This window comes from Bos indicus, chromosome 23 (genome assembly GCF_029378745.1).
Source record: "Bos indicus isolate NIAB-ARS_2022 breed Sahiwal x Tharparkar chromosome 23, NIAB-ARS_B.indTharparkar_mat_pri_1.0, whole genome shotgun sequence".
Classification (NCBI taxonomy): domain Eukaryota; kingdom Metazoa; phylum Chordata; class Mammalia; order Artiodactyla; family Bovidae; genus Bos; species Bos indicus.
This window is the reverse complement of record NC_091782.1, coordinates 15,308,270-15,321,682: the sequence shown is the minus strand read 5'-3', so window position 1 is coordinate 15,321,682 and position 13,413 is coordinate 15,308,270. Positions and strand designations below refer to the sequence as shown.

At 51.2% G+C, this 13,413-nt stretch overlaps 1 protein-coding gene across 6 annotated transcripts in view; it reads right to left on the bottom strand.

Moving 5' to 3' along the window:
• The window catches only part of DAAM2 (dishevelled associated activator of morphogenesis 2), a 135,606-nt gene that overhangs the window by 9,606 nt on the left and 112,587 nt on the right, over nucleotides 1-13,413 (bottom strand). For 5 of the 6 annotated variants that reach the window (XM_070777918.1, XM_019985653.2, XM_070777920.1 and 2 more), the window contains 6 exons: nucleotides 12,415-12,522; nucleotides 10,100-10,126; nucleotides 8,962-9,068; nucleotides 7,726-7,810; nucleotides 1,588-1,694; nucleotides 1,386-1,474 (listed from right to left, as the gene is read on the bottom strand). In XM_070777918.1, the coding sequence (XP_070634019.1) occupies nucleotides 1,386-1,474; nucleotides 1,588-1,694; nucleotides 7,726-7,810; nucleotides 8,962-9,068; nucleotides 10,100-10,126; nucleotides 12,415-12,522 (523 nt within the window). The remainder of the gene's footprint in view (nucleotides 1-1,385; nucleotides 1,475-1,587; nucleotides 1,695-7,725; nucleotides 7,811-8,961; nucleotides 9,069-10,099; nucleotides 10,127-12,414; nucleotides 12,523-13,413) is intronic. The other variant, XM_070777921.1, reaches the window with a different exon arrangement.

The window sequence follows — 13,413 nt, the reverse complement described above, 5'->3', positions numbered from 1 at the left end:
GAGCTCCTGGGAACAGAATTATCTGAGATTAAATCTACTCAGTGGCTAAACTGGTTCCACAGCACCAAACTGCAGGCCATTGCTCACAATTGCTCCGCTGATCCAAGACACACAAATATTTGAGCACATGTCTCGGGCTGAACCTCGGTGTCCCTGCCTCAGGCCCCAGAGGCAGGCAGCAGCAGAACAAAAGTGAGGACTCGCCCGTCGGCAGGGCAGGAGATGCCTCCAGACCACAGCCCCGCAGCGACGCTGCTCAACCCTTGGCTTCCCGCTCAGACGTGTTATCTGTGATCACAGAGCCTGAGGACCCCTTGTGAGTGTGCACGTGAGTGTGTGTCCAGATTACAGAAAATGTCAGCCTCGAGCTCTGTCATGCCCCACCTGACCCCCCAGAGTCCTCCCGAAGCAGCTCATCAAACTCCAGGAAGGACCATTCTCCGGACCTGGCCTCCCAGGGCATGTGGGCCAGCCTGGTGTCCAGCAGAGGGGGCCCGTGCTCTGCTCTGCCCCGAGCCTGCCCCCCAGCATCCAGGACACAGCCTGTCTCCAACCTGCTCAGCCTGTTCTCGCCACAGAGGGGCCCACAGCCTCTCCTGCTTCTCTCCTCTGGGGCCCTCATGGCTGCCCACCTTCCTGACCACCTGCCCTTCCCCCAGGCTCCCTGCCTCTCCATCCTCTGCCATCCCCAGGCAGTTCCACACGCCCTCTGGGACAGGACAAGAGGGAAGGGCTGGATTCTGAAGAATGACATCTGCATTCCAGTCCCGGCTCCACCAACACCAGTAGTAACACAGCCTCGGGCCACTGACACAGATCCATCTGAGAGGTGAGAGAAGGGCCCCCAAATGGGACCATCCACGCCCCGTGTTTCGCATGGTGCTTGACCTGTGCTTCCTGTCTAATTACAAAGTTTCCACCCGAAATAGGTGGGAGAAGTTCCGCAGGTCAGAAAATCAGATGCCTCTGGGGATCACCTCACCCAAGTTCCCTACTTTCTGAGTAGCTCACACTTCAAATAATGTGTCTGGAGGTCTTCTCTGCACCTCGGACCTCTCCCAAGCAGGGTAACGATGGGTTAGTCCATGCCAAGAAGGGTGCCAGTTGCTTACTATTATCATCATTTTTTCGGCATTTCCGTCCCAGGCTGGGGCAGATATCAGCAGGTCCGTGGCCTCAAGAGCCTGCATGCTGAGCCCAGGGAACAGGGTGCATGGCTGGCATAGGTGCTCATATACACAAGCGCCATATCTACAAAAAGCATAGATTCACATCCTGGCCTTGGTTTTGGGGGTGCATCAAGAATAAGGAAGGAGTTTCCCTCTGTGCCTGTCCATTGACTCCCACCCACCCCACCGGGCTTGCTCCCCAGCCCTGGGCCATACCTTCCACTTTGGGCTTGGCCTCAGCCAGCCGCTCCTGGAACTTCTTCTTGAAGAAGAGAGCCTGCAGCCGCTGCTGGTAGTGGTCGATCCTGTGGACAGGGCAAGCTGCATGGTGAGGCAGCCCCTGTCCCGGCCAGCTCCAGCCACCCCCTTCCTCGGCCTGCCCGCCCCCGCTGCCTCCTGCCATGCCCACTGCTCTGACCGGCTCATCTCATAGAGGAAGCGGTCTGCGCGGGCCATCCGCTCGATTTCATGCTTGTGCTCCTCCAGGAGGTCAACATCGCTCTTCTCCGGGATGAACTTGAGGAGCTGCAAAGGGGAGTTGAAAGTCAGGATACTGGTGAGAGGCTGCCATGGGGGTGCAGCCAATGGAAACCCCCCCACTCAGACCAGGCTCAGATTAGAAGGGCACCCCCCCAACTCTGTCAGAGAGACACATCCTCGTGTGGGTGGTTTATGTTTCATCTGCTCCAAGGGATTCAGGGCACCCAGCTCCAGACTTCTTTCCTTCTTTTTCACTTTTTAAAAGTGAGCTATAACTTACATATGGTAAACTTACATACAGTGTTCTTAAGTGTACAGCTCAATGAGCTTTTTCTTTTTAAACCAACGTGATTGAAGTATGTGAAAGTCTCTTAGTCGTGTTTGACTCTCTGCGACCCATGGACTGTAGCCCGCCATGCTCCTCTGTCCATGGAATTCTCTAGGAAAGGATACTGCAGTGGGTAGCCGTTCCCTTCTCCAGGGGATCTGCCCAACGCAGGGATCAAACCCAGGCCTCCTGCATTGCAGGAAGATTCTTTACCATCTTTTTCTTGCAGGCAGATTATTTACCACCAATTTCAGTTCAGTTCAGTTGCTCAGTCGTGTCTGACTCTGCGACCCCATGGACTGTAGCATGCCAGGCCTCCCTGTCCGTCACCAACTCCTGGAGTTTACTCAAACTCATCTCCATTGAATCGATGATGCCATCCAACCATCTCATCCTCTATCATCTCCTTCTCCTCCCACCTTCAATCTTTCCCAGCATCAGCATCAGCATTTTCAAATGAGTCAATTCTTCGCATCAGGTGGCCAAAGAATTGGAGTTTCAGCTTCAGCATCAGTCCTTCCAATGAATATTCAGGACTGATGTCCTTTAGGATGGACTGATTGAATCTCCTTGCAGTCCAAGGGACTCTCAAGAGTCTTCTCCATCAATTTATTGAGGTATAATTTACATAAAATAAAATGCATCCATTTTAAATGTACAACTCAATGAATTTTGATAAAACTATCTTGAGAGTCCCATGGACAGCAAGGAGGTCAAATCAGTCAATCTTAAAGCAAATAAACCCTGAAAATTCATTGGAAGGACTGATGCTGAAGCTTTAATTCTTGGCCACCTGATGGGAAGAACTGACTCATTGGAAAAGACCCTGATGCTGGGAAAGACTGAGGGCAGAAGGAGAAGGGGGCAACAGAGGATGAGATGGTTGGATGGCATCACTGACTCAATGGACATGAATTTGAACAAACTCCAGGAGATAGTGAAGAGCAAAGAAGACAGGCATGTTGCAGTCCATGGGGTTGCAAAGAGTTGAACACGACTTAGTGACTGAATAACAACAACAAAACCACTAATTGAACCATCCAGATTAAGATACAGAAGATTTTCATCCCCTGCAAAGTTCCCCTCTGCTACTTTAATAAGCAAAGCTACCTCTTCCTCCAGTATAGCCTCTCAACTAAATTCTATCACCTTAGATCAAATTTAGCTTTTTTTTTTTTTTTTTTTTTTTGGCCATGCCACACAGCATGTGGGATCTTAGTTCCCTGATCAGGGATTGAACCTGTTTCCCCCTGCAGTGGAAGTGCAGAGTCTTAATCACCAGACCACCAGGGAAGTCCCAAATTTGGCTATTCTTGAACTTATTCTTGAACAAATGATGCTGTGTGCTCTTTCTGGGGTCTGGTTTCTTTCACTTAACAGAATGTCTGAGACTCATTCACATTTAGGTATTAGTAATTCATTTTTTATTCATTGATGAAAGTGAAAAGTGAAAGTGTTAGTTGCTCAGATATGTTTGACTCTTTGTTGACCCCATGGACTGTAGCCAACCAGGCTCCTCTGTCCATGGGATTTCCCAGGCAAGAATGCTGGAGTGGGCTGCATTCCTTCTGCAGGAGATCTTCCTGACCCAGGGACTGAACCCAGGACTCCTGCATTGGCAGCAGATTCTTTACCATCTGAGCTTCCAGGAAAGCCCATTCATTGCTGACCATTATTCTATTGTGAGAATATATAACAATCTATTCACTTTCCTATTGATGGACAGTTGGGCTCTTCACAGTTTGAGGGTTTTATAAATAGTTATAAATATTCCTATAGTCAGTATTTGTACCCAGTGGGATTTCTGGGAAACAGAATAGGTGTGTGTACTGCTAAATCGGTTTCCAAAATGGTTTTACCAAATGAGAGTTCCAGTTGCTTCACATCCTTGCCAACAGCTCACACTGTTGGCCTTTCCAGTTGTAGCTGTTTAAGCGGGTGGCTGGTTCGCCCTCACTGTGACTTACTGTGTTTCTCTGATGACTAATAGTATTGAGCATTCTTTGGCATTGCCTTTCTTTGGGATTGGAATGAAAACTGACCTTTTCCAGTCCTGTGGCCACTGCTGAGTTCTCCAAATTTGTTGGCATATTGAGTGCAGCACTTTCACAGCATCAACTTTCAGGATTTGAAATAGCTCAACTGGAATTCCATCACCTCCACTAGGTTTGTTTATAGTGATGCTTTCTAAGGCCCACTTGATTTCACATTCCAGGATATCTGGCTCTAGGTGAGTGATCACACCATCGTGATTATCTGGGTCATGAAGCTCTTTTTGTACAGTTCTTCTGTGTATTCTTGCCATCTTTTCTTAATATCTTCTGCTTCTGTTAGGTCCATACCATTTCTGTCCTTTATCGAGCCCATCTTTGTATGAAATGTTCCCTTGGTATCTCTAATTTTCTTGAAGAGATCTCTAGTCTTTCCCATTCTGTTGTTTTCCTCTATTTCTTTGCATTGATCGCTGAGGAAGGCTTTCTTATCTCTTCTTGCTATTCTTTGGAACTCTGCATTCAGATGCTTATATCTTTCCTTTTCTCCTTTGCTTTTCGCATCTCTTCTTTTCACAGCTATTTGTAAGGCCTCCCCAGACAGCCATTTTGCTTTTTTGCATTTCTTTTCCTTGGGGATGGTCTTGATCCCTGTCTCCTGTACCATGTCACAAACCTCAGTCCATAGTTCATCAGGCACTCTATCTATCAGATCTAGGCCCTTAAATCTATTTCTCACTTCCACTGTATAATCATAAGGGATTTGATTTAGGTCATACCTGAATGGTCTAGTGGTTTTCCCTACTTTCTTCAATTTAAGTCTGAATTTGGCAATAAGGAGTTCATGATCTGAGCCACAGTCAGCTCCTGGTCTTGTTTTTGTTGACTGTATAGAGCTTCTCCATCTTTGGCTGCAAAGAATATAATCAATCTGATTTCGGTGTTGACCATCTGGTGATGTCCATGTGTAGAGTCTTCTCTTGTGTTGTTGGAAGAGGGTGTTTGCTATGACCACTGCATTTTCTTGGCAAAACTCTAAAGTCTTTGCCCTGCTTCATTCTGTTACCCCAGGTGTTTCTTGACTTCCTACTTCTGCATTCCAGTCCCCTATAATGAAAAGGACATCTTTTTTGGGTGTTAGTTCTAAAAGGTCTTGTAGGTCTTCATAGAACCGTTCCACTTCAGCTTCTTCAGCGTTACTGGTTGGGGCATAGACTTGGATTACTGTGATACTTAATGGTTTGCCTTGGAAACGAACAGAGACCATTTTGTCGTTTTTGAGATTGCATCCAAGTACTGCATTTCGAACTCTTTTGTTGACCATGATGGCTACTCCATTTCTTCTGAAGGATTCCTGCCCACAGTTGTAGATATAATGGTCATCTGAGTTAAATTCACCCATTCTAGTCCATTTCAGTTCACTGATTCCTAGAATGTCAACTTTCACTCTTGCCATCTCTTGTTTGACCACTTCCAATTTGCCTTGATTCATGGACCTGACATTCCAGGTTCCTATGCAATATTGCTCTTTACAGCATCAGACCTTGCTTCTATCACCAGTCACATCCACAACTGGGTATTGTTTTTGCTTTGGCTCCATCCCTTCATTCTTTCTGGAGTTATTTCTCCACTGATCTCCAGTAGCATATTGGGCACCTACTGACCTGGGGAGTTCCTCTTTCAGTATCCTATCATTTTGCCTTTTCATACTGTTCATGGGGTTTTCAAGGCAAGAATACTGAAGTGGTTTGCCATTCCCTTCTCCAGTGGACTACATTCTGTTCCAAAGAAAGGCAATGCCAAAGAATGCTCAAACTACTGCACAATTGCACTCATCTCACATGCTAGTAAAGTAATGCTCAAAATTCTCCAAGCCACGCTTTAGCAATATGTGAACTGTGAACTTCCAGATGTTCAAGCTGGTTTTAGAAAAGGCAGAGGAACCAGAGACCAAATTGCCAACATCTGCTGGATCATCAAAAAAGCAAGAGAGTTCCAGAAAAACATCTATTTCTGCTTTATTGACTATGCCAAAGCCTTTGACTGTGTGGATCACAATCAACTGTGGAAAATTCTGAAAGAGATGGGAATACCAGACCACCTGACCTGCCTCTTGAGAAATTTGTATGCAGGTCAGGAAGCAACAGTTAGAACTGGACATGGAACAACAGACTGGTTCCAAATAGGAAAAAGAGTTCGTCAAGGCTGTATATTGTCACCCTGTTTATTTAACTTATATGCAGAGTACATCATGAGAAATGCTGGGCCAGAAGAAGCACAAGCTGGAATCAAGATTGCTGGGAGAAATATAAATAACTTCAGATATGCAGATGACACCACCCTTATGGCAGAAAGTGAAGAGGAACTCAAAAGCCTCTTGATGAAAGTGAAAGAGGAGAGTGAAAAAGTTGGCTTAAAACTCAACATTCAGAAAACAAAGATCATGGCTTCTGGTCCCATCACTTCATGGGAAATAGATGGGGAAACAGTGTCAGACTTTATTATTTGGGGCTCCAAAATCACTGCAGATGGTGACTGCAGCCATGAAATTAAAAGACGCTTACTCCTTGGAAAGAAAGTTATGACCAACCTAGACAGCATATTGAAGAGCAGAGACATTACTTTTCCAACAAAGGTCTGTCTAGTCAAGGCTATGGTTTTTCCAGTGGTCATGTATGGATGTGAGAGTTGGACTGTGAAGAAAGCTGAGCGCTGAAGAATTGATGCTTTTGAACTGTGGTGTTGGAGAAGACTTGAGAGTCCCTTGGACTGCAAGGAGATCCAACCAGTCCATTCTGAAGGAGATCAGCCCTGGGATTTCTTTGGAAGGAATGATGCTAAAGCTGAAACTCCAGTACTTTGGCCACCTCATGCAAAGAGTTGACTCATTGGAAAAGACCCTGATGCTGGGAGGGATTGGGGGCAGGAGGAGAAGGGGACGACAGAGGATGATATGGCTGGATGGCATCACTGACTCAATGGACGTGAGTCTGAGTGAACTCTGGGAGTTGGTGATGCACAGGGAGGCCTGGCGTGCTGCGATTCATGGGGTCGCAAAGAGTCAGACACGACTGAACGAATGAACTGAACGGAAGACTACTGAACATCTTTTACCGTATTTTCTCTGATGCGTGATGGTATTGAACCATTTGGAGATTCTCTTTTATGAAGTATCTATTCGAATCTTTTACTCATTTTTAGGTTGTTTGTCAGTTTTCTCAGTGATTTGTAAAGTCCTCTGTTCTGAATATGAGATTTTTGTGATCTATACATAATGCAAAGGTCTAAAGCTTGGCTTGCCTTTTCACTCTGGTAATAGTGCCTTTTGCTCAATAGAGTTCTTAATTTTAATGTCCAACTAATTGTGGCTTTGTTTGGTAGTTTCTGGGTTTCTCTTGAAGGACACAGCAGACTGATGAGGAAGAGATGCTAACCCGTGTCTCCTGTGTCTCCTACATTGCAGGCGGGCTCCTCACCTGCTGAGGCATCAGGGAAGCCCTCAGCAGCACATGGCTGCGGCCACTGTCTTTGCCCTGAGACTCACAGGGAATCACTCCTTACGTTTCCTTTCTAGGGGCCTCAAGCCCCTAAAAAGATGTAGCCTGTTCTGGTCTCCTCTCAGAGAGGTTGATTCAGGAAGTTTCTATGAGCCTCTCCCTTGCTCCTCCAGCCTGACTTCTCCTTCATCTAAGAGTTTCAGCCTCCCTGGGGGCTGTCGGGAAGGGATACAGCTGCCCACTAGTTTCAGGGGCCTCACCTGCTCCAGCATGTCCTTAGCGAGGTCCTCCTGTTCATCCATCTTCAAGATGGCCTGCCGGATCTCCTCATTGGACAGCTTCAACCTATGGCAAAACCCCACCCTGAGCAGCCTGGCCTGGCCCCTCTGCCCAGGACAGACCCCAGGCCTCCTCCTTCTGAAGCCAGAACCGGGGCCTCCTCTCTCTCCTTTACCTTTGAGAGCACTCCCTGCTCGGTAAAACCTTTGACATGAAACTCACCCGGCTCCCTCTATAACTTGAGCCTGAGATATTTTAGTCCCTATCAGCGACGTGAGTACTCTGATCTCTTGCTTGAGTCTCCATCCTCACTGATGGGGATGTTTGGGAGGAAGAGGGCCACCTTCAGTGTAGACTGAGACAGGACAAAGAGTTCTGATCCTCCTTCTCATGCCCGAAATACCCGCAGCGTCTCCACGGGAGGATGGGAACATGGGCAGGCCATTAAGGGGGCAGGCCCCTGCTTCCTTCAAGACAGAACAGCTGCCCCTCAGCGCCCACACAGCCGTTCCAGCACTGGGAGAGGGAGAAGCAACCCCTGCACGTGCACACACAAACACGCACACACATATCCACACAGCCCTCCAGATGCACACCCATCGGGAGCCCTGGGGAAGCAGAAGTCTCCCTTGCCATCGAGGGGTAGACACTGAGCCCTGGGGCCCTGTGGGAGGAAAGCGGGGATGGATGTCCTAGGGCAGCACTAAGAATAGTAAGCGAGGCGGTGCCCTCTGACCCCAGCTCAGGCGGGAGGCCCCCGCACAGAAGCTAGGCTGTTAGCCCAGATACTGCCCTGTTTGTTCTGCAGCCGCGGGAAATGCTTGGGGGCTGACATCATGCTGCTCTGTGGCCTAAGCCAAGCGGGGCCCTCTGCGGGCTTAGAGCAATGCCACTGCCAGACGCTGACCAGGCAGGTCAGGGGCCTCGTGACTGGGGCAGTTTCCTGTCTGCAGAGTCTGCACTGCTGCTCCGCGGGGGCTCCCGGGAGAGGATGCTTGGATCAGGAGCGCCCTGCCATTCCCAGGGGATAGCTGGGAGATGGGGGGAGCCCAGAAGTCACTACCACCCCATCTGTCTGCCAGTCCCTCTCTCCCCAGGCACTCAGCTCCCTCATCTTCCTCTCTAGGCCCAGCCCAGGCCGCCACTCTCTGGGGGCGCATCCTTCCCACCCACAACGTTCCCTGGAGCAGGGCTGCAGAGGCAGGGCGGACACCTACTTGGAGAGAAGGATGATGCAGTTCTGTGCCCTCCGGCCGTCAATGACAGACAGCTCTTTGACCTTGCGTGAGGCCAGGTGGATGTCCTCGGTGGAGCCCAGCTCTTTCTGTAACCGACAAGCCGAGTGGCAAGGCTGACGTGTGTGTTTCCCCCAGTCCTCTTCCTGCCCACCGCCCAACCCCAGCCCATGAGCCACCCCCGTGCCAACCAGAGAATGCTCCTGGTGTGAGCGGAAGAAAGAAAGCAAAAGAACAAGACTGAGGAGAAAGGAGGGTGGTTAATATCTGACTCTAATTCGAGGCTCTGGGACTTTAGCCTGGGCTAGAAGGGGTTGGGAGCAATGAGAAGACCTCTTTTCAGACACTGCCTTCTCTGGGCAGGCTAGAGGGGGAGTGACTGATCCCTATGGCTGTGGGCAGTGGGATTTGATCCATGCCATGTCCCAGACAATCAACCCCCACTCCCCCCACCCTGCCCAGAGAGCCTCCCCCCTCCCTGCCCCGATCTTATGGTGAGAAGCTGGCTCCAAGTCCCCAGAGGGCCACGGTTCCTGGACCCCTGAGGACTTTGGGTGCTGCCCAAGGTGCCCAGGGTGGAGAGCATCCACAAGTTCAGAGGTGGGGAAACTGAGGCACAATTCCTTGCAAAATTCTCTTCTCTGGGGTCCTAGCAGGCAATTCCCAAGAAATCAAAGACCCCCCTCTTGCCTTCTCTTGGCCCCTGATGAGGTAGACAGGAGGCTGGCTCCTCCACTGGGAGGTCCTTCCGTGCACATGCCCCAGGGGCTGCCACCCACATCACTGCCTTTGTGAAATGTGCCCCTGGAATTGTGCAGTGCCCAACCTGTGCAGTCTTATAGGACAGCCCCTCGGGCCTTGTGGGTAAGACAACAGACCTAGAAGCTTCCTCCTCACTTCTGTAGACATTTACCTCCCTTGTGGTAGGGGTCTGTTTACATTAGCTCCTTTCCCTACACTTCCACTTTTTCTTTGGGGACCCAACCTGATACACCCTGTTAAGATGAGTAATAAGGCAGAAGGTAGAATTGACAAGCCCCCTCTTTTGAGCCCAGTATAGGGCAGCAGCCCAGGACAGTGGTTAAGAGTTATAGTGTCCAGAGCCCCAAGAGTGACTCACCTGCTGGGAAGGATTAGTTATCAGCTCCTAGGCAGGTAGCAGCCACAGCCAATAGAGAATCAAACATGCACAACGTTAGCCAAGAGGTTTGGGGACCCAAGAGTAGTAGGAAAGGAATGGGGACCCCTAAGCATCTACTCTGTCTGTGCCACCCCAAGGGAGACCCCCACGGTTGGAGATGGAGACTGCAGGGAGCACTAAACAGGAACTGCTTCCAGCAGACATGCACTCACAAAGAAGCCAGACCAAGCAGAGGACAGGCAGCCTCATCTGTGTGCCCCGCGCCCAGGGAGACCACCACTTCCTGGTCGGACAGGCCCCCAAGCTGCCCCACACCAGGCTTTGACTGCACTCCTTCCCTATCCTACATAGAGCATCCTGGTACCCCTGCATGACTTCATTCTTCCAAAACAGGGGAGTAGACACAACCACAACTGAACTTGAGCTGAAAGCATGTGCATGTCGCATTCACTGAGACAGAGGAAAGCAGACATCCCTGAACTTTGTCCCTTGCCCTCTGCCCCCTGTCTGTCTTTTGATTTCCAAGGAAGTGGAGGGGGCAGAGCTCACACCTGGGTGGGGTTGAAGTCACCAACTCAGGACTGGCAGAGGGCACAGGACGGTCCCTGTCCCACGTGCCCAGGACCCCAAGCCAGAAACAGGAGGCCAAAGAGGCAATGCAGCCTCTGGGATCTCTCTGGCTCTGCAGCTGTGAATTCAATCCCCCAGAGTCCGGGCGACCTGCAGAGTGATAGTCCTCTGGGTGAGCCCAGCTCTGAGATGGGGTGACAGACTGAGTGGGCTCAGAGAAGGCGCTGTCCATCTTAACTCTTCCCCATCCCCGAACTGAGGGTAGGGTGGGGGCAGGCCCCGCTTGTCCTAAACCCCAAAGTCCCGCCTTCCCTACTGGACCGCACCCTGGTCCTACCCCAGGATCTTGGAGATTGGGCAGGCAAGGCTGGAACCCTGGCCTGGAGGAAGACTCTCAAAATGCAGGGAGGCCAGGCCTGATCCTCCAGCACCCTCCGCACATCCTCTGCATCCCTCCCTGGTGCCCACTCAGGAGCTCTGATCACAGGAGCAGCAAATGCCCCAAAGAACCTCTTCCAGCCGCAGTCAGGTCACAGTGGCTGCTCGGGCCATGCCAGGCAGACATGTCCATAGGGCTAAAAGTGCTTCCTGGACTAGGAGTACAGAATCAGACACCCTGAGCACCTACATTTAAGCTAGACAAACAACCGTTGGGTTTTTCTAGAACCCTAAGGCAGGGCCAGAGCCCCACCCCCACCGCAGCCCTTTGGCTATTGGCTAGTCCCCACTCCCTGCCCCGGAGCTGTCACCGTGCCCTCGGTCCTATCTGCCCTCAGGAGGGGTCACCCACGGCTCTGGGCTTGGCAGAAAGCAGTGGGGAGATCGGCCAAGACACGCAGACCCAGGAGGGCTCAGAGCCTTCTTGCAGGCACTGGGGGACGTCCTCGGGGTTGGAACCCCAGACTCAGTGGAGAAAACACGGAAGAAGACAGCACAGCCCAGAGAATAAACAAACCCTGGGAGGAGGGCCAGAGTGAAAGCAGAGGCTCCGAGGCCTCTTCCCACACTGGACCTCCGAGGAAGGCCCCAGCTCTGCTGTGCAGATTCCCGGGCCCTCGTACTCATGGGAGGGTGAGATGGAAGAATCGGCATTTGTGGTCATCCCAGCAGTTACCGCCTCGGGTTGGCCCTGCATCCTGCTATCCACCCCACTCCCTGTCCTGCCTCGGGAAGAGTAGGCTTGCTGGTCCACCTCTGCACAGCATCCTCAGAGCAAAGCCCAGGGCCTCTCCTGGCCTGCCCCACCCAGCTTCAACCCCTCAGTGTGACCTGGAGCAGCGCCACCATCCTTGATACAACATCCTCTGCTCATGGGAGTGTCAGGATATGACAGCAGAGTGGAAAAAGCGATTGAAAAGTGATTATGCCTTGTAGGTTTAATTCCTAGGTCCCAGGCCAGAAAAAGAATAAGGTCTGCAGTGGCCTGGCCCTGCTACTCCGCCTCCAGGGCTCCAAGACCAAGGAGAGAAACGGACATCATATTACGTCATCCCGTGATGGGCAAATACAAACTAATACAGTGGGATGCTTCCCCTGTGCACCGCACCCCTCCCCCGCAATTCATGTCCCAGAAAGAACATGGTACCTGATAAAGAATAAAATCAGTCAGTGTATGTGGGAGGGAGGAAGAGAGGCAAGGAGGGGCTGAGGGTCGAGTTCAAGGGGTGGCGTCAAGTCACGACTGGAGGTCAAGACTCAAGACACCAGAGCAGGCAGGGTCTTACCTGATGCCTCTGATAAGCTGAAAACATTTTTTCAAAGTCCTCGAGGTCTAGAATCCGAAACACCTTCATGTCATCAATCTCATTCCATATGGTGCCAGGGACACGTTCCTAAGATTCAGGGGGAGGGAGGAGGCCGTGGTTGACTCGGCTCCTTCGTGATGGAGATGCTGGTACCCCCGACCCCGCCTGTCCTCCAGGTACACAGAAGCTGGCAGCCAGGCTCCCAGGCCTTCAGAAGGGGGTGATTCCTCCCTGTGCCCCCCCTTCAACACTCCGCTCCAGGGGAGAGACGAGAGACCACTCCTCCTCTTCACCTGGGGCCATATGTCAGCGCGCCCCAGAAATCAACGGTAGTGCTGGAGTAACGGGTGGGCAAGCATGAAAGAGGGCTATGAAACTCCTTCCAGAAAAAAAACCAAGCCAGTGTTCTCAGAGGACGTCTCCCCGCAAGGTCGGGGTGGCTGCAGTGATGGCAGGAAGAGTGCCCCCACACACTCGGGGATCCTCAAGTCCCCAGGGCTGCCTGCATTTCCTGTGTCTCAGACGGTCGTCTTATCTCCCAGGGGGTCTTCCTCCCACTTGCCCAGATGCCCAGAAAGTGGACAAATGGCAGAGGCCGGGCCATCCTGGCCCCGCTAGTGACTGCCCCGGCCAGGAAGACTCTGCCACGAGTTCCTGATGGTCACAGGCCGTCTCATCCCTCGAGACTGGAATGGGCCCAGGCTTATATTCCAAGGTCTCTCAGCTGAGGCAATGTCCACCTCTGGGTAGGATCCTTGCACTGAACCCCACTCTGGGGTTCTGGACAAGATCTGGTACCCATGCCAGGAATACCCTAGTGGTCTTGTAACATCCCAATAATGGCTTAGAAGCTGAGTCAAGAGGCCCCCGCCCAGGACCCCTCGCCTCTCCCCAAGCTTTGCTGCCCTTTAAAACAGAACTTCCTCCACCTCTCTGCCTGCGGGGCAGCCGGGAACCTTCCTAATGCCACTGCCGCCT